The sequence below is a fragment of the Tenrec ecaudatus genome, chromosome 2 (genome assembly GCF_050624435.1).
Source record: "Tenrec ecaudatus isolate mTenEca1 chromosome 2, mTenEca1.hap1, whole genome shotgun sequence".
NCBI lineage: Eukaryota > Metazoa > Chordata > Mammalia > Afrosoricida > Tenrecidae > Tenrec > Tenrec ecaudatus.
Genome location: NC_134531.1, coordinates 160,684,244 through 160,705,741, shown reverse-complemented (window position 1 = coordinate 160,705,741; position 21,498 = coordinate 160,684,244). Strand labels below are relative to the sequence as shown.

The 21,498-nt window shown below is 43.4% G+C and overlaps 1 protein-coding gene and 1 non-coding gene across 3 annotated transcripts in view; both read right to left on the bottom strand.

The window, feature by feature from the left end:
* G3BP1 (G3BP stress granule assembly factor 1) overlaps positions 1–11,819 on the bottom strand; it is a 43,671-nt gene extending 31,852 nt beyond the window's left edge. Inside the window, exon 1 of one of the 2 annotated variants that reach the window (XM_075541852.1) lies at positions 11,690–11,819. Coding sequence is in view for 1 of the 2 variants with exons in the window: in XM_075541851.1 (XP_075397966.1) it covers positions 11,131–11,184 (54 nt within the window). In the remaining variant the exon portion in view is untranslated. Of the gene's footprint in view, positions 1–11,130; positions 11,382–11,689 lie in introns of those variants that run through there. The other variant, XM_075541851.1, reaches the window with a different exon arrangement.
* A 7,782-nt stretch (positions 11,820–19,601) lies between these two features.
* Positions 19,602–19,735, bottom strand: LOC142442159 (small nucleolar RNA SNORA24). Its single transcript, XR_012783391.1, has one exon. It is a non-coding gene; the product is annotated as a small nucleolar RNA SNORA24 (small nucleolar RNA).
* Positions 19,736–21,498: the final 1,763 nt, after the last annotated feature.

The following is a 21,498-nucleotide window of genomic DNA, read 5'->3' as shown; positions in this document are numbered from 1 at the left end:
GGAGAGGGGTACAAAAACAATACGCACATTGTCCACTTAGTCCCCAGTCACAACCGACTAGCATTACCAGGCCAGCACCATGATCCAAGACACTTAGCAACATGAGGCTTTCCACTCTGGTAAAGAGGTCAGTCTAGTTCTACTCTGTACAGTCCTAAGCATCACTGTGAGTAAAATGTTATGCAATGGCAGTGATTTGGGGGGGGGGGGTTGGCTTTACGAATCTATCCTAATTACCAAAAAAGTGAATCATCTCTCTAGAACCTACAGTGTTTCTGTCACAAGCTATTAGAAATGTGAAATAATTTATCACCCAAGAAAATGCCAATCTCACTCTTGTTAATCAAACCCTCAATTCTGTCCAATTTAAATAAAAATAAGCAAATTAAAATGGATTTAGCCCAGAAAGGTTGGTGTTTTGCCTGTGACTGAAACAATATGCATAAGAGAAAGATGTTTGCTGAGATTTCCCACCTCTGAGACCCTAGGCAACAGTTCTACTGTCCTGTAAGATGGCTTAGTCAATCCACATGACGCCAGCAAGTTTGGTCTGGGCGGAATCCAGCATGGCAAATGTCTTATGACGAGTGAAAATGCATGCCGATTTAGAAACAAAACGAATTACCCATTTATTAAACACTCATGGAATACTGTGTCCTTTTAAAAGGATTTAAATTGTTCTACAACTGTGAGCTCTGGCTACTTCTAATATAACATTCTATTACCCAGTCAGTCACTGGATACAGTACGATGCATGTGTCAAAATCAGAAACAGGTAACAAAGTCACTTTATTATTTAAACTCAATAATGTCTCTCCTATCACCACACTGGTAAGAATAGGGGAGAGTTACATGCCACTCACCCAAAACTACCCTTCTACATCAAGTCAGATGATGACAAATCAATGTCATTCAGAAATCACTCCCTTCCTACACTGCTTTAAATCAAGAAGGACACATTTGTTATGGTGGATTACAAGTGATTCAAAAATAATCTTACTAAAAATTATATACACAGACATGAAGTCATTATGACTCAGAAATCATCAGAGAACAAACTAACAGGATTTGCAAATACGGAAATAGAGAAATCACTCATTTTATTTAAGTTTACATTCCCACGATTTCATATTCAAGTTAACAATATTTTCACCTATTTACTAATGCCATAATAGCCCAACTGTAGCAATAAAGGTAACACTTAGAAAAAGTTGTCTATAACAAATTTTTTTTTAATTTTTAAAAAAATTAAAAAGAAAGAAACTCAGCAGCCAGTCCTTGTTGATTCTGACTCATGGTAACCCTGCTTTCACAGAAGAGCACTCCTCTGGGAGGCCTTCTTGGCCATCATCTTTACAGAGCAGAACCCCCCACCCCCGCAAGCCTCTGCCGCAGTGCAGAGTGTCAACCTTCAGGTTCAGACTGTCAACCTTCAGGTTACTGAGTGTCAACCATTTCTGTCTCTCATCTACATACAGATTGCTCATGAGCAAAATTAAGTGTTCCGGAACCCTGTTCACACTATTATCCATAATTTGCTATGGCCAACCAACCCCATAACCGAATCAATATTCAGAAGACACAAGTAACCACCTTTCCATAATCTCGGGTTTCAAACAGACTCATCTTCTATCAGCAATGGCAACATTTGAAACTAGCCTATTCTTAAATAGCAAATAAAAGTAATAACTACAATGAAGAAAAGTATTTTCTACATCCCACCCTATTCTGTTCCTAAAATTCTCTCTCATGGAGAAAGCAAGAAAATATTTTGATAGCAAAATAAAAATGGACAATTAACTATTTCCTATAAGACTAATGATTTCAAGATTCACATGGACTAAGGAAGCCTAGAGGAATAGAACAAAAACAAAGTACAACATACATTTTCTATTTTAGCACATTTTAAAAATCATTTTATTGGGGGCTCTTACAGCTCATCACAATCCATACATGTATCTAATGTGTCAAGCATATTTGTACTTATGTTGCCATCATCATTTTCAAAACATTTCTCCTTGAGCCCTTGGTCTCAGCGCCTTTTCCTCCTCCCTCCCCCATGAACCCTTATTATATAATAGTAATTATATTATATAATCTGTTTTCATGTCTTAACACCAACCACTGTCTCCCTTCACCCACCTGTTGTCCGTCCCCCTGGGAGGGGGCTATAAGTCAATCATTGTGATCAGTTCTCCCCTTCTCCCCCAAACTTCTCCTACCCTCCTGGTATTGCTACTCTCATTATTGGTTCTGAGGAGTTTATATGTCCTGGATTCCCTGTGTTTCCAGCTCTTATCTGTACCCGTGTACATGCTCTGGTCTAGTTGGATTTGTAAGGTAGGATTGGGGTCATGATAGTGGTGGGGAGGAAGCATTAAAGAACTAGAGGAAAGTTGTATGTTTCATCAGTGCTATACTGCACAGACTGGCTCGTCTCCATTTCAGAATCCTTTACATGCACAATTCAGTGAGGTTAATTACATTCATCATGTGGACATGCGTGACCTTATCCCCTGAACCTTCCCATCACCCTTACCAGAAGTTTAGCAAACCCAGGGCAAAGGTTCCCTTCAGGGGCCTCTCGAGGTTGCTTTCAGGAAAGCAATGGTCCGCCCAGATGAATGCTGCATAAGAAGCCTTGCCTGTGTGGCCTCAGAATGGTAAGGGCCAAGGCTGTGAAACTGTTGTCTTAATGTGGACATCTCAATATGCTAATACTTAAAAGTTTATGTCAAGGCGCTATGACAGCACTCACGATGTACGAGTTCTATATCTGATTACTCTCTCCCAACTGTAAAAGGGCTAACTAGCATGTTTCTAAAAATGTTCTGGTTTCACACCCTTACATTTATTTTAAACTGATATAATCATGTATTCTGCTTTCTTAAAGTACTTTATGACAATGAAATTTCCCAATTTAAGAAAGCAGTTTATTTTTTACTGGTAACAATTCATCTTAACAGTGTCACATTTCATTGGTTTTAAAATTCCTCAAAGCAAAACCATGAAAACTAATTTGAGGTTTTGGGTTTTACTTTAATTTGAGGTTTCTGAATTATTAACTGTCCAAAGAGTACAGAAGGTTATACTGTACACTAGTCTTACCAAATTTGAACTGCACACCTTCCTTAGGTGTTCTAAACAGAGCAAACAACCTTCCTGACGTGGAGATTAGATATCATCAAAGACACTTTAACTTTGATCATAAATGAAATATTCTAATACTTTTCAAATCTCCACTTCATGTCCATCTGTAACTTTTGTTCAAATTCACAAAAGATTTAAAGATATAGTCTCTACCCAAGTCTAAAATCAAAATAGCAAAAATGCCTTTAATAACAGCACAAAACCAGTACAGGACTATGTATTAAAATATTAGCATCTAGAATTCATTCAAGTTAAATAACAACAACAATCTAAGAGAAAACAGACAAAGGAAATGAAATGCAATTCTCAAGAAAGTACTAAGTGGGCAACAAAGACAGATACCTCACTAAGTATTGCCTGTAAAACACAAATTAAAAGCTATCACTGGTCTCCCAAGAGACCTCTCCCCTAAACTAGTAAGAGCTTAGGCAATAGAAAAGCATTGACCAGGAAATCAGTAGGGAAAAGAAAACATTCAAGAGTGCCAAAGGGGTGGGAGGAGCCCTGGTGGTTATGCATGGGGCCCTAAAGATAAGCAGTTCGAAAGCACCAGCTGCTCCACAGGAAGAAAGACGAGGGGCTTTCTACTCCTGCCAACAGGTCTGGTTTCAGAAACCCACGGGGTGGGGGTCACTATGAGCTGGCATCCACTGGATGGCAGTGAGAAAGGGGTGGCAGGGAGCTGCTGAAGGAAACTTGCAAGTGGCACAACTAGGGTTAAGCATACATCTTCATCATACATTCTCCAAAGTGTATGTCCCACAGTCCCCATTTCAGACAACTACTAGTGCACCCCTTGGCAATCAAAAGCTTGTACTATAGCCCATAACCAAGGAGTAAGGTAAGTATCTGTGTCTACAGCACACCTCCACCCCCAGGGGGTGGAATCACCCACTTTAGAAACAAACCAACCTCCTCCAACAACAAATCAGGGAACTATTAATATAGCTACATAATGGAATACTACTCAGAGATAAAGGTGGCTCTTATGAATGCATCTCAAAATAATCATGGAGTGACTGAAGCGGAAGTGTGTGTATACCCATACTACATAATTCTATTTATGCAAAAACTCTAGAAAATGCAAACTAGTCTATTGTAAGAGAGCAGATAATGATTTCATAGTAGCAAGGTAGGCAGTAGGGATAAGGAAAAGTAAACACAAACAGCAAAAGTTAAGGGTGATGGGTATGTTCATTATCCTAATTGTGGCATTGTATTATGGGTAGAGAAAAATAAAATCAAAGACCACTACTTGCTCTAAAAACAGGTGCAGACAGCCTCATCTTTCTCCTGCAGAGTAGCTGATGAGTTTGATCAAGAAACCTTGGGGTTAGCAGCTCAATGCCTAGCCCACTGTGCTAACAGGGACCATTTTTATGGATATATACGTATAAAAAAAAGTACCAGGCCTTTGTATGCCAGTTGTATTTCAAGGCAGCCATTTTTAAACCTACTAATAAAATAGTTTGGAAACAAGAATAGCCAAGATAAGGGTTGACACAGAGAAGCAAGAGGAATGAGAACCTACCGAAGAAAAAGTATAGAGGGTGGGTGAAAAGGGGGAACCGATTTCAAGGATCTTCATGTGACCTCCTCCCTGGGGGAAGGACAGCAGAGAAGGGAGACATCGGACAGTGTAAGATATGACAAAATAATTTATAAATTATCAAGGGTTTATGAGGGAGCGGGGAGCGGGAAAATGAGGAGCTGATGCCAGGCACTTAGGTAGAGAGCAAATGTTTTGAAAATGATGAGGGCAAAGAATGTACAAATGTGCTTTACACAATTGATGTATGTATGGATTGTGATAAGAGTTGTATGAGACCCTAATAAAACGATTTTTTTTAAAGTAAAGAAAGTGTAAAAAAGTTTGGCAAATGGTGGGGTGAGAAAGGGGAACTCAATCACAATGATCTACATATGACTTCCTCTCAGGGGGCCAGACAACAGAAAAGTGGGTGAAGGGAGACATAGGGTGAGTGTAAGACATGAAAAAATAATAATTTACAAATCATCGAGGGTTCATGAGAGAGACAGGGTGGAAGAGGGAGGGGGAAAATGAGTAGCTGATACCAAGGGCTCAAGTAGAAAATGTTTTGAAAATGATGGCAACAAATGTTCTAATGTGCTTGCCACGATGAATGGATGGTTGGAAGTAACTGTTTGCTTTAAATTTTTAATTCAAAAAAAAGAAAAAATTACATGGGTCCCTATATGCCAACAGTCAATCCCTGATGTATACTGTGTAAGAAGTCCATGCTAAGAGCAAGAGCAGCAGGATCTCACTGATCCAAGTAGACCCACTGCTCAATCTATTTTCCACTCTTGACATTGACCACCTGCCATCTCCTGTCAGAACTATCCTGAACAGCTCCTTGGAGAACTAGCTGATTCTAGGGACAAGGCAGGCAAAATATGAGATGAGCATAAAGCACTTGGTAATGCAGAAAAGGCTTTTTAGAAGATGGGACATGGGCATCTCAAAAGCACACAGGAGACAGAACTGGAGCAACAAAATAAGACTATTGGATTATAACCCAACGAATATTAATATTCAAGAGTTCATACAAATGCTGACCACATCAGCAGCTCAAGCCAACCAGCCACTCCACAGATGAGGCTTAAATCTCATACACAAGTCAGAATCAACTCAAAGGCAGTGGGTTTTGCTAGCAGTCATAGGCAATAACCACACATTAAAAAATAGCTGCAGAACTTTATTCTCTCCTTCAACATATTAATTACAATAGTAGCTTTACCATATGCCTGTGAATTCTTTGATTCTCCTCTCTTTAGAAAAAGTGGAGGCCTGCTGGCATAGTGATTATGTGTTGGGCTGCAGTCCACAAGGCCAGTAGTTCAAAACCACCAGCTGCTCCACAGGAGAAAGAAGGGGCTTTCTTGAAAACACTTTGGGAAACTCAGAGGCAGCTTTACTCTTCCCAATAGAGTTGCTGACTCAGAGTCAGTGAGTTTGGTTTCAAGTTTTAGAAAAGAGGGCTGTATCCCATTCCTCTTCCTACCACACGGTGTGGGCCATTTATTAATCTCATGGAAACAGTAATAATTAGAAAACACTAACCTAGCAGCACATTAACCAAGTTATCAATGTTAAATTCACCTAGAAATGTATATGCCCTTGGTTTGATGTTGTAAGACGCGCCAATAAGTAACTCCATGGTATTTTTATCTAAACCCACAGCCTCCATCTAATTGGGAAATAGAGAAGGTCTACAAAATACCCAACAATACGTCAAGGTCAGAAAGTCCAGGAAGGAACTTGTCACAGGCTCAGAGATGAACTGAATGCAATATGGTATCCTGGATTGGACCTAAAGTACAAGACGGGCAGCAGGGGAATACAGAGACTATGTGAACATGTTCCATCAGCTAGTTAACTGCATTTTTTTCTCCATTTTGAAAAATGTTCTATGATTACCTGACATGTTAACATTAGGGAACTTAGTTAACAGTTGACAAGTCTTTCTCTTCTCTTTGTTGCCGCTGTCAAGTATATCTAAAGTCACTTAAAAAACCTCGATAGAAAGTGAGAATTTAATTCATTATTTACTAGTACACTAAACATGATTTCTAACACTGCCCCCATGTGTTACTTCTTTCTTTCTAACATCCCTTTCCCGTTCCCAAGTCAAAGACCAATAACCTGTGTTCATAATTAAGAAACAATGCCATTTATAATTAAAATTAAAAACTTCTTGGAAGTTAATATAAGAGGACTTCAAAAAGTTCAAAGAAAAGTGGAATTGAAAGCTGATGAAATTTTCCCCACGAACTTTTTGAAGCCTCGTACTATCAAATTCCTAAGAACATTAATGTCCTATCCATATTAGCTGCCATAAATGGCTACACTCCAGGCAACTCAGAGGATTCACAAAGTAAACTTGAGGCACAGCCTACAGGCATGAAAAACACACATACAAAAAAAACCACTCTACATACACAAGGAAGGACAGGTTCCCGCCACACTCAGGTCGTCTCCCAGGGCCATTGTCTAACTATGGGAGTAACTGGTGCACATCTCTCTAAAGCACCCTTCTAGGTCCTTCTCATCTCACTGTCACGAGTCCATGTCGACCAATAGGACAGGGTAGCCTGCCACTGTGGGTTCCTGAGCCTGTAACTGGCACCCGAGTAGGAAGTCTCATCTTTACCCTGTTGGTTTCAAAGTGACCTGGTGGCTTAATCGTGTGATTTATAGGATAGCCTAGAGCAGTGGTTCTCACCCTATAGGTCACAGGGGTCTCCTGATTCATAACAGTAGCAAAATTAAAGTTATGAAGTAGCAACGAAAATAATGTTATGGTTGGGGGTCACCACAGCATGGGGAACTGTATTAGAGGGTGGAGGCATCAGGAAGGTTGAGAACCACTGGCCTAGAGCAGGCGTCCTCAAACCCCCAAGGACACTGATCAGGCCAGCTGGGTGGTTTTGCCCTTTGTTTTTTAACTTCAAAATAAGGTATGTGCAGTGTGCATAGGAATTTGTCCATAGTTTTTAAAACTACAGTCTGCTCTCCAACGGGTCTGAGGGACAGTGAACTGGTCCCCTGTTGAAAAAGCTTCAGGACCCCTGGCCTAGAGCTTAAATAAGGTCATTTAGGAGGGTGGAGCGGGGAAGGAGAGGGAGGGAAAAAAGGAAAATGAGCTGACACCAGGAACCCAAATGGAAGGCAAATTTTGAGAATGATGAGGGCAACGAATGTATAAGGGAGCTTTACTCAACTGATGTATGTATGGATTGTGATAAGAGGTGTACGAGCCCCAATAAAATTATTTATAAAAAATAAAGTCATTTAATCTGATAAGTCTCTTGAAAGGCGTATTAAAAAAAGAAAGCTAGTATCTAATCGTGTCCCTACCTGCAACCTCAGGTGAGGCACTTTAGCTTTCAGTTTCTGCTTTCCTATCAACAAAAATGTGAGCACACCTACTACAATGTACAAATATGCCCCTAAAGGGGAGGAGCTCCTCAAATCACACACAGGCTCAGAGGGACCCATCCCTACAAGTGGACAAAGGGCCTCCAGGGAGGAAGTCAGACCCCATACACTGCACCATCTCTAACGTGGCACACAGCTAAACAGTACAGATTAGCCACTGCACACAAAGGAAAATTTAGATGGGTAATGGTTTAGTGCTAGAATTTGCACTTGGGGGAGGGGGGAGGATTACTGTTTTAATTTAATTCCCAATCAAGGCCTCACACTGACTGTCAATGGAGACTTCCATGTTGACAGGATGCTACACAGGTTTCAGCAGTTTCCAGATAGATGTGATCAAGATGGATCGGAAAGGAAGGTTTGTAATCTACTTCTGAAAGCAGCCAACAAAAATCCAATAGATCACAAGAGTTGAGTTTCTGTTGTGTGTATGACTGATGCAGACTTTACTGTAGCAAGTAAAGCAAAGACTTTATTTCCCAGGAACACACCGCTTGTACAAGTTTGTTTCCCTCTTCTTTATAAAGTCCTTTTGACTTCTCTTGTACACATTACTCCTAGCTCTTCACCCTATCACCCATGGCGCCTAACAAGACACACAAGGACTAGGAAATGGATTTTTAAACAATATTTATAAATATAAACCTAGCTTAATCACCGCAGTGTGATCACTGATTACACTTGAAGAATCTAATTTAAGTTCTGAGCTGAACGGACAATATTGCACTAATAATTGCCTTCCCACTAGACAAGCAACTAGCCAATATAAAAGTATCTACCTACTTTGACCAATTTCCCTTTTGTAAAAGTTTAAGAAACATCAGCCAGTAATAGTTTTGTCCGAGGGATATAACATAACACTCAACTCACTAACTTACCTCTGTCATTTACTTTCTGTGCAAAATATTAAAGGAAGTTAAAGACCCATAATGTAAATTATAAAAAAACAAAACAAAACCTGTTGTCAAAATAGGTCACCAGAAAACTACCCAAATCTCGGTCTCTAAAGGGGAGTGTCAGTTGAGAAGTATTAACAGAAAAACAGTTAAAAGAAAAAAGCAAAAAAGAAAAGAAAAGAAAAGAAAAAAAGCACTGTCTGCTTTCTACCTGTTAGAAAATACAGAACTCAGATTATTAAAGGATTAAGGACTTGATAGGGAGGCTCAAGGCTTTTCCAAAGCCTTCTCAATTTATTCATTTCACTTGATCTGGAAACCCATGCACAACGGACCAGTTACAGTACCAACTTGTGAAATATCCCTTTATTTTAGTCTCACTGGGCACTATTAGCCTGAAGCCAAAAACACTATTTTTTTAAAAAAACTTAGAGACTGACAAAAAAATTCTTCAAGCAGCACTAAAATTAGCTGAAATCAGACTAGACTTTAAACACACCATATTATCTTTAACACTTGATAACTTAAAAATTGCTCACTTTAAAACAAAGCTAACTGCAATGGAGTCACTTCTGACTATACAGTGCAAAGCAGAACTGCCCCTGTGGGGTTCCGGGAACTAACTTTTCACAGGACAAAAAGCTTCATCTTTCTCCCCCAGAGTGGATGATGGTTTCAAACTGCTGACCCCATGTGTAGTAATCCAGTTCATAGCCAACTGGGCCACCAGAACTCACCTTAAATCTGAAAGTAAAATGCTGATTCCATGGCTAATCCCTCTAGATGAAGGCAACATTTAAAAATTGCTACACAAAAGCAAGTGCCAAAGGAAACAGTGTTACATCCAACGGGAGTTGTTATTTATTGGCAACAACTAAATGTAAGAAAGGGATCACACAATATTTTGATCCTTTGCTAGTTTGTTTGGTAAACATTGGAGGGGGGAATAGCAGCTCAGTGAAGAGTAAATGGAAACATAAATACTGAACTCTGCAGTAATTTTCACAAAACGTGGACAAAGTGTTGAATGGAAAACCAACTTGCTCTGAAAACTTTCACCTAAATCACAATTTTTTAAAAATTAGGCTCCCCATTTTAAATTTACAAGCACGCACTTAGCATTTTTCCCTTGGACTATTAAAAAAATGATCCTAAGGAGTAAAAACCCAGAAAAGCTGGTCCCCAAAACTTCCACTGCAGTTTATTTGTATTGCAAACTAACGATTTGGACCTGCAACACAGGTACACCCACCATGTCAGAAAGCCAGGGAGTATACAAGCTTTAAATAAGCCTTTTCTGAAGGCATGTAAACTCAAGCCTTGAAAGGTGTCTTCTCCCATCATATTGCACACTAACAAGAGTATGCTAACTGGCCGGAAGGAGTAGTTTTCAACCAAAGACCTCTCCTATCTCAATCGCCTGCAGTTCCTGTAGCATTTATAAGCTCCAGAGAGGTGGAATTCATCAGCCATGCTTTCAATTCATTGACCCACAGATACCGAAGAGCCTTGAAACTCGTTGTTATGGATTCACTTTCTTCCATTAAAAAACAAGGAAGTTAAATTACCTTCTCAAAAGAGAGCTCTGGTTTCGTTGTTTTTTTGTTAAGAGTAATACGGTATACATATCAGAACTTAACTTCCTGCTGGCGGAAATTTCCTACCATCTCGCTGAGTTTTAAATCTGCATTCTTTTTTTGCTCCTGCTTTTTCCAGAAGCTGTGAGCGCAGCATGTCTGAAGGGCGCCAGGTAGTAAGGAAGCTAAACCCTCTTCCTTTGTCCTAATCCCACTTCCAACCCTTGCTCCCGGGACGGCCACCAATGGCCTCAAGCATAAATGCCTGAACAGTGCCCCCGACAGTGGGGGGTCTTTCGAGGTGGATGCTGCCGCACACACACCCCACCCCCAACCCGGCCCCCGTGACGACTGCTCTGGGCGCAAAGGTGTCCGAAGACCTCACAGGCCGCTGGACCAAAGAACGAAACAGGCTCGGAAACGAAAAGTCCAGTCCGGCGGCCAGGGTTCGGATGCCGGCCCCGTGCCATCTTCGTGCCTTGGGTCAGGTCACTGCAACTCGGGGCGTTGGAGGCCGCGGTAAAAGGTTAAGAACTGTACCTACCTCAGGGGGGTCCCTGGGAGGATTAAATGGACTACAGTACAAATTGCAGGGCATGGGGCCTGGCCCGGGGGAGAGCTCAGCGCTTTCCGTGATTATTCTGCCAATTCTCCATGCATTCGGTCCCCACCACTGCGATCGGAAAGCCTGACCGCACGGATGGCGCCCCCAGCCCTCCTCCTAGTCCGGGCCAAGTCTGCGCCCCACGGCCCGGGGAGGCAGGGTGGGGAGTGCGGGGCAGCAGGAAAGGCCGGCGGGGCCCGATGCGCAGAACCTCCCCGGCCGCGCGGGGCTCCCTGCGCCCCCGAGATCGTCCTGGGACCCGGGCGGCGGCCGCGGCTCGCGCTCGCCCCGCGTGGCCGTTGGACGCGGCACGTGCGCACGGCGGCCACGGGCTCGCGCTCAGGCCAGTGGGGGTGGGGGAGGCGGAGGGGCGCGCGCGCGCCCACAGCCGTTGGTTGGGGGGGGGTGCGAAGCGCCTCGCGCGGCCGCTGCTCGGACTTCCCTGGGCTAACAACTGCCCGGGCTCCGGCGGACCGCCCCCGCCCCCGCCCCGGTATACCTGCGCGGCTGAGCGGGAGAGGAACAAGCTTCGCTCCACAGCAGGGCCGATGGCAGAAAACCCTAACGCAACTGCGTCGGCACACACGCGTGCTCCGCCGCCGGGCTATATAGCCACCACTCAGCCTAGCTTGCTGCAGCCAAGCCGGGCGGGCGGCCGGCCAATCCAGGACGCGCTCGCTGGGCTCTTCGAGCCGCCATTGGGTACCGGCTCCCGGCGGAGGCGGGGCTCTTGATTGGCTTGGAATTGGACGTATGAGACGGTAAAGATCGCGTTTCCCGAGTGTCAGATTGGCACCCCGAGAAGCCAATGTCTTAAAGGGACCGTGGAAAGGTGGGCGGGAAGTTAGGTGATCGATACCTATACTAGCCAATAAGCCTATGGAGCTATTCTCATTTGCTAAAATGTCTTTTCCCCCCCCTGGGCGGAGACCTGTTTTCCGGGCAGGAGCGGTTGCTCCACAAGGTGGGACCCTTGTACTTTGGGGAAGTAAACCCCAAGCAACCGGGAGGTGGGCTCTAGAGAGGCCAAGGAAGACGCTGACCAATCGCGAAGCCGGGCAGGGCTGATTGACGCAGAGGTTGGACGGCTCCTAGGAGACCGAGCCCCAGGGCTGCCGTGCCCTCTGGGGCGTTTATGAGAGTTTCCTGGCTCTGTCCTCTGTTCTTTCCTTTCTTTCTTTTACTTGTTTGGTCCGCTCGCAGAGTCCTCTTTCCCGCCCTTTCCGCACAGGCTGGTATAAGGGGAACCAAGTGGTAAAGTTGCCCGTTAAAATTGTTTGGGTGGGTTAAGAATCTTTCATTTACTTTTTTTTTATTTCATGCAACAGCCTAAGGGCACTTGCTGACTCTGAACCTTCACGTCGCACTGCTGTTGACCACAGGGAAAACAAAAGAAGAAAACCGTTCCTCTTGTATGTGTAAGAAAATATAAAGCGATCACATATTTTTAAAAAGTGTTGGGGGCGAGGGGGGAAAAAGAGGAGATAATACCAAGGGCTAAATAGAGAGTAATTGTCTAGAAAAGAATGATGGCAACATAATGTACAAATACGCCTGATACAGTTGATGTATAGATTGTAATAAGAGTTGTAAGAAACTCCAATAAAATGACCTTAAATAAAAAGTGTTGGGTTTCGGAAGCTCCATTTCCCACCCCATTGCTTCTTCTAGAAGTTGGGGGTTCGAACCCACCAACCACTCGCCCACCATCCACTCTGTGGGAGATAGAGGTTGTCGGCTTCTAAAGACCACGGCCTAGGAAACCTTACGGGGCGTTGTCTGCCCTGCTGTTGATTGACCCAATGGTCGGCTCTTGGGTATTTTGATCAGATTTTCCCTCTTGACGTGTAGCAGAGAAACGGTAGCTTGTAAATTCGCCCATCAAGTTTGGGACCTAATGCAACACTGCGCGCCACCACCATCGTTATCCCTTGTGCGAATTGCTGCGTGGACAGTGTATGGGCCTTGAAAGACTTTCTTTTTTTCGGGTTCTTTTTGTCTTCAGGGTATAATTTCTCCTACTCCAGTTTGGACATTCCAAAGATTTCCCCAAACACCCGAGGGACTGAGTTGCCCTCCAGCCTGGTTCTGTGCACATCTCTTAAGATATTTTGTTGTGCCCTCTATTGGTCAGCATACGCATTTTATATAGGAACGTTGGAACCAACGATGTGACACCGACCATTCTGTTTCCAGTTATGTAACCTGCCGGGGAGGGTCTCCTGTTACATAAATTGGAGCCTCTCTGGGTGGGAAGAGGGAAGCTGTTCAAGCCCTGGCTGGAAGCACTGGCCAAGCCAAGTCCAGCTCAGCCCCACTGCCGGGGTCTGTTCTCCAAACCTGGGGTCCAGGGCAGGCCCAGGAGTGATGAGGAATTTCCCACTGGTTCCCCAACGCGCCAGCCTCTTTCATTCAGCAAACATGGAGCACCAACGGCAGGATCTAAGAAATGGCCAGTCACTGTTGGCAAGTCACCCACTCATCAGAGGGATTCTACGACTGGGACCTTGGTCCCAGAACAAGTGTTAACAGACGTGTGAGGTGACAGCCTACAGGAGAAAAGCAACAACAACAACAACAAAAATGCCATGTGAGGCAAGCTAAGGACTTTGAGATTTATTGTGAAGGGGGAAGGAAACCCCTGGAGAGAGTTTTAACAAGTGCACGAAGTGATTTGCATTTTACAAAGATGTCTCTCCTGAGAGCAGATTGACCAAAACGTGCAAGGTTGGTCATTTAACCCAGGGAGCCTCGGATGTGGGGAATTGCTAGTCTATTCTTCATCACATTTGGAAGGAGAATTAAATGATAACGGCTATTTTAGAAGGCATTGGGCAGTATCTAGTTGTATAGGTCCCTTAAATAAAAATATCATTTATTTACGGAAAATCCTGTATCAGGTTGTTCATGGCACCATTATTAGAATATTTAAAATTAAAACCAAGAAACCCACTGCCATTGAATAAATTCTGATGCACAGGGACTGAATACATCAGAGAATATAAATCTCTACAGGAGTGGACAGCCTCATCTTTCTTTAAAAATACTCATTCATTGGCAAACAGTTGAATAGTGATCTGCCTGTAATGTAAAATACTATGATGTCATAAATTTTTTTTAAGTCAGGGTGCAGTATAGCACTGATGAAACACAACTTTCCTCTAGTTTTTTAATGTTGCCCCCCCACTATCATACCCCAATTCTACCTTACCAATCTGACTAGACCAGAGCATGTACCTGGGTGCAGATAAGAGCTGGAAATACAGGGAATCCAGGACAGATAAACCCCCTTAGGGGGGGGTTTATTGAGAATAGCCATACCAGGAGGGGAAGGGGAAGGTTGGGGTGAAAGGGGGAACTGATCACAATGATCTACATATGACCCCCTCCCAGGGGGATGGACAACAGAAAAGTGGGTAAAGGGAGACATCAGTCAGTGTAAGACATGAAAAAAAAAATTTATAAATTATCAAGGGTTCATGAGGGATGGAGGGAGGGAAAGAGGAGGAAAAAGTTGAAAGCTGATACCAAGGGCTCAAGTAGAACATGTTTTGAGAATGATGATGGCAACAAATGTACAAATGTGCTCGACACAATGGATGGATGGATTGTGATGAGTTGCATGAGCCCCCAATAAAAATATTTTTAATAGATTACACACGCTTTTAATGATTGAACTCTTGAATTGTATGATGTGGATTATGTGCCAATAAAACTTATGAAGAAAAAGGATGAGGTAGCACCAATATGAACTAATGTCCAATTAATTCTTTAAAAGTCGAGATGCTCAGTCAGACTATAGTGCGCCCCTTTTTATGTTCAAGACAAAAGTGCACCTCTCACTCGGGATGTTAAGTGATGTCTGTAAATGGGTAGGGAATTCGGACCGCAAAACAGACTCATTCAGTGCTCCGAGATGATCCCGTCAGTGCGAGGGATGCGGATACTGTGTTTGAAACTTTTACAACGTGACCATGTTCACCTGCTGTGTTGTGTGCAGTGGAAGGGAAAGGAGGAGGGTTTGACGGAAGGAAGGATTGTCTGGCTGGAGGGAGGACGGATGCAGGCAACAAAGCCCCACAGGGGTCTGTTGTGGTCTTCACAGAGGAACTTGCCGCCTCCTCTCATAGCTTCCCCATCCAGATCGACCTTCAAGACCCAAAGTGCTGGGCACTTAAGAAATGTTCAGCGGTTCCCTTACTAACAATGAAGGGTCTAGACCCCACACTCCATATGAAGTTGAGGAACTGCATATGGGGTCACAAAAGAATTGGCCACATTGAAAGGTTTCTGAACGACCAATGACCAAAACAGCATTCAGAATCATGGACTTTGCCATGGACTCCTGAATCCTCAACCCAAACTAAACTCACTACCTTTGAGTCTGTGCCGATGCGGACTCATAGCGACCCTATAGGACAAGGCAAAACTGCCCGAGCGAGCTTAGAATTCTGGGTGTTTCGGGCAGTGCTTGTCCGTGTTGCAAAAGGAATCAAAAATAGAAAAACCTTACGAAGTCCTGGCAGAGCAGAGCAGGGATTAGAGGTGGGAGGGGCTTTGTCCTCCCTCCACCCCCACCCCAGGACACAGGTGATATTGTCACCGGCTGGGAGGCCCTCAAAACATAGTGCCTTGCCAATAGGTCAATAACTTGGAGAACCCTGTCTGCAGACCTGTATCCGCCATCCAGGGAAGAGTCTCATCTCCTGTTGGCCTTCAGCTGCACTGCTAAGCACAAGGTGCTGACCCCTCCAGTCCGCTCTGTTCCCCGGGCCTTTCTGTCAACTCCCCAGACTACTGAGAATCAGGGAAAACGAGACCCCAGAGTGCAAGACCCCAGAACACAGAGTGAGATGAGACAGGTAGGGATGAGCCCTCTCACGCAGGACAATATCTCTCAAGTTTAGCTCATCATTTGTAAAGAGCAATCTGACATATGTGTGTATCTCTAACAAAAGATGGTGTACGGATGCACGTTGGGTTACTAACAGCAAGGTCAGCAGCTTGAAACCACCAACCACTAGAACTAAAGATTAGGCTTTTTAGTCTGCTAAACATTTCCAGTGTTGGAAACCCACAGAGGCAATTCTACCCTGGCCTATAGGGACATTATAAATCTCAGAATCAACTCTATGACAGTGAGGGTTGTTTGTTGTTGTTTGTTTTTAATAGGGGTATCTTTAACAGTTAAACTTGACCTGTGATCAAAAACCTTATTGTTAGGTGCTGACTCTCCCCAATCCACCCCCCCCCAAAAAAAAGCCTTGAGAACACAGTTGCATTAGACACACGTGGGTAACTGTGATGCAGAGTCAAGGCCACATTCATGAGTGGTGGCAGCCATCAACACACTGATTCCTGTGTGGTTTTGCTGTGTAGGCATGGGTTTTGTTTGGAAGGACTCACAAGATACAGTTAATGATTGCTAATGGGAAGTGAACTTGGGATAGGGTAGGAGAGAGGCTTAATGTTCATTCGGTACCTTCTGGTACTGAATGACTGTTTCTAATCATGTGCATATATTATTTTAAATAAAATGCTTGATACAGAAGATCTTAATTCTGATATGAGAAACTGCAGCTATGAAAACTTTGATCTCAAAAATAAGCAGATGAGAATGTGACATTACCATGTAGGTACATAACAACCAAAACTGTAACCATCATGTCCATTCCTACTTATGGTGACCCTATGTGAGAGATTTTGAAAATGAAGCAATAAAGTTTTAATCACACACAACCAGACTAATAACCTCTTTCTTCCACCTTCTTGTGATTCAGAGATCAAAACAGACTGTGCACCGGCTTAGAAATATGAATATGTTCCTTTCAGCATTCCTTCTCAGACTCTGTGAAGTACTGACCATTATCTCTATCAGTACAATTTCATAAAAGCTTCACAACAAACATATTTACTCTTTCTTAAGTACACAAGAAGTTCAGAGAGGCTAAGCAACTTGTCCAAGTTCACACACGTAGCCAGAAGCTAGGATTCTCCCATCCATGTTCTTACCCCTCAGAACTGTCCCCATTAGAGGAACAGGTTCTCTCGACCTCTGAAAGGCTGGAATTCATTCGTCCTTCCCGCAGGTATGGCACCAGGTCATACTGACGGGGCTTTTCTCTCCGGACAAGAGTTACAGACTCGGAAACTCACAGGGCCAGTTCTACCCTGTCCTGGAGGTTTGCTATGAGTTAGCATCAACTTGATGGCAGTGAGTTTGAATTTTGGTTGAAGATTCAGGAATCCATGGCAAGTCCTGGTAACCTGCAGCTAAAGCTCTTTGCAAAAGGCTCTTTTCAGCACGCTCAGGTCTTCTACAAAGGAGCCCCCACCCCCTTTGGTTAAAGCGGGATATTGGACCATCAGACATTGAAAGTGAGTATCATGCACCTGTCATGTGTGTGGCATGATCAGTTCATGAGTTCATGCCGCAATAACGCTAAGTATTAACTTTGTTGTACAGAGACAGTATTCAGCATCAGTTTGCTATCATTCTAAATCCCAAGTCCAATAAGTAAAAAGAATATATATATGTATATATATATGAGATAATTATTCAAATAATCCTTACAACCACCCATTTCAATAATGGAGAAGCCAAAGTGGAGGAAACAGCTAAATAATTGTTTGCAGATTGCATAGCAAAAAATTGTTGTAAGAAATCATATGCTATTAGTATCAAATATAAGTCAGCCTAGCCATCAAGAGGGCAATTTGAAGTATCTGTAACAAAGAAAAAGCCGCATACCCTGTGGTCCAGAAGTTGCACTGCTTGGTATCTGCACACATATGCAGAGAGCAGAGATGCACCTTCTGTGTGGTTGTTAAGTAAGTGCTGTCGCGTCAGCTCCGGGCCAGAGCTGCTCTACTTGCAATAGAAGACAACGCAGCCTAGGCCTGCACCAGCCTCACAACTGTTAGGCTGAAGCCTCGATGTCCGTACTTCTCACTGCAGAGCATCCTCTTTCCTGATGACCTTGTATATTGGTTATAATATCAACAAATAATCTGAACATCTATCAATAAGAGAATAGCTAAATGAACTATAAGATGTACTATAACATTGTATATACTTAGTTTAAACATTGTCATTTATATAGTTATGGAGCTACTTTTTGTGCATTTATTATATATGTGATTTACCATATTCTCTGTATCAACAGAGAACAGAAAATACTGCTCACTGAGAGAGCATCTTGTAAATGATGTACAGTGTGCCCTGAACATTGGACCATCACCAACACCCATGTATGCCCAAGTGCTTATCCATGTTTGTCAATAAAAAAGCCCTGGGAAGATCTACAGCACTCTGAAGACATTTGCCTGCCTCTCTGGAAGGTAGTGAAATACAGATTGTAAGGATAGTTACAGGTTTCTGGGTTGCCTTGTTTTTTTTACTTTTTCCCATGATGTTTGCACATTCCAGGTCATTTTAAAAGAACTAGCGGCCTAACTCTAAGAGCAGCATCTCATTGTCCAGGTCAGACCAGGCTCTGAGCCAAGTCTGCTAAGGGCATTAGCTCCTACCTCACAGAGCACTGTGAGATGGTTCTAATGACTCTCCATTTCACAGGGGCAGACCGGTGAGGCTCAGAGAGGTTACAGGCCTAGCACAGCCAAATTGTGACAGAAAGGGGAACTGAGATTGTCTTGTTAGCATAACTTAAGAAAACATCTCTTTAGAGTGGCCTGGCAGAGAACACACACACACACACACAGAGAGAGAGAGAGAGAGAGAGAGAGAGAGAGAGAGAGAGAGAGAGAGAGAGAGAGAGGCCAGCATGACAAATGGTCTCAGGCCTTCCAGGAGAGTGTTGGGAGTTCACTAAGGAGTTTTGAGTGCTGTGTTGGGTCCCACAGAATGCACACTTATCTAAAGAGGCATGCCAGCCTTTCTCCTCTTTCCAGGGAACTAGCAAGAGCACACTTTGCTGTCCCCTTTAAGAAGAGGCATGACCTTGTGATCTGCCTTGGCCAAGAGAAGTTGAGAAGTGGCCTATCTTTGCCTCTAATCCCATACCCATCCAACAAAACCTTTAGTTATATTTTTTTCATTAAATTCTTTTTTTAATGCAAAAAGCATATATTTTGTTTTCTGCTTGAAGTCTTCATTGTATTCACTTAAAAATAGCATTTAGGCCAATTAAAGTGCTGCTCTGGAATGGCCTCAACCATCACTGACATGCAAATGCCAGCAGTTAAGGTTTAAAATTTTTTTTTAATTTTTATTTTTAAAAAGTTTAAAATAAAATTTCATCCAAGTTGCTGAAGACTCATCACCTGGGATTTCTTGGATCTTATTTTCCCTCCTCCATCCATGGATTAGTTCAGCACCCTAGAAGCATTTCAACTATAGTTAGAAGTTTTCCCAATAGCCCCCTCCCTAAACATATCAGGTTAACAGCAAAGAATGTTACTTGTGCCTGTTAGAATCTGATACCAATTAAATGGTGAGAACTTTGCCAATAAACAAGAATATACTACTCTTCCATGGTCAGAAAGGGAGATGGCCACAGCCGACAGGTTCCAAAAATATATGGACATGAATTCATAATTTGATGTAAATGCATAGACCATTTATTTGAGTGATACTGTCATGTACAAGGAGACTTGGTCATATATGTTTAAGGGTTAGTGGTTTGAAACCATCCGGCAAAGAGACAAGACCTGTCAATCTGCTCCCTTAAAACGGCAGCTTCAGGCCCTATGGGCAGTTCTACTCTACGGAACAGCGCCGTTTGAGTTGGAATTGATGGCACCTCACAGCACTCTACTGTCCATCTTCTCCTCTTTGATAGCCCTTCGCTTGCCACCCAATAGCTTTCCAAAAAGAGCGTTCCTGGCATGGTGGGTTACGTATTCAGCTGCTAACCACAAGGTCAGTGGGTTCAAAGTCACCATCCACTTTGCACAAGCTCTCTACTCCTGAAAATATCTATGGCCTTGGTAACCCCCAGGGGCAGGTGTATCCCATGATGAGGCTGCAAACCCCAATGTTGGTTCGTTTTACCAATAGCCTCTCTGAGGGAGAAAGACTGAACTTTTTATTCCAAGTTATAGTCTCTGAAACCCACAAGGGAAGATCTGCCCGGTCCTACAGAGTCACTATGAGAGAGCATAAGCTCAATGGCAGTGAATGGAGGACAGCTGTCCTGATGCCACCTTCTTTTTAAGGAGCCAGCCCACCCTCAAGCCCCAATTTTATGAGCCTTCGGCTTTTCTTGTGCCTTGTCTATCTGTCTGTCTGTCTGCCCCCTGTGGCATTTGCCTTGATGAAGACATTTTTCTCTTCCTCAACCCAAGCCTCCCACAGCCATCTTGCTCCCCGCAGCTCTGTTGCACAACTATCCCCTTGCCACCAGGAAGCTGTGGCTAACATCTGGACCTCTTTTACTCCCTCTTCTTCCTCCCTCCCAACTGGAAGAAGACTACGGTGGTAAACAGAGGACATGGTAGAGTGTATGTTGGTGGCTTTATTTCTACACTTGCAACCACAGGCATGGAAAACTAGCATTATTTTGAGACAGATCTTCATTGTTCCTAGATAGAAATGTTTCCAGATACAGGTTATTATCCAGGCTGAAAATGTGTCCCCCCCCCCCACCATCACCTATCTGAAGGAACAGTCCTAAAGGAGCTACCCTAAAAAGATGACTCATTCCTGTGTCTGGCTACTTCACTATGTTAGGAGGGTATGTGAAGATAAAGAGTAATCAGGTGCTATAGCCAAACCCGTGGGGAGAGCTCAGGGGCACTTAAGGTCAACTAGCACTAGGTCAAGGTGATGTCTCACCTTATTTCTGATTTAATATGCTACCTGCTTAAGATATTGACTATGTCATATGTGGGCTGCATGATGTGTGTGCCTTTAGAATGACCTGTAAGCCCCATTATATATACCCACTGGAAAATACACTCAATCTCTTGGTTCTGACACTGGGACCAGGAACCCCTGTGCCCTGCTGTCTATTTTCCAGAATTGCAAAGTCACTTCTGAGGACCCATTTGAATAGTGGGGGCCCCATACCCCAAGAGAATACTAATAGTTTTTCTTGCCTTTCATGGGCCAAGCCCTGGACTATGCCATGTATAGAGTATCCCCTTTATGCCCCCAACTCAACAGCAAAGTTGTCCTGACATCTTCGTTGCCATTTCTGACCCTTCTCAAAGAGTCCTGGTGGTGGTGGTGGTGGAGGTGGTGGTGGTGGTGGTGTGTGTGTGTGTGTTGAGCCGCTGTGGTAGTTAGATAAGTTTATGTCAACCTGAATCTTTGTAAAAGTGTGGGAGTGGACTCCAACCTGTCAA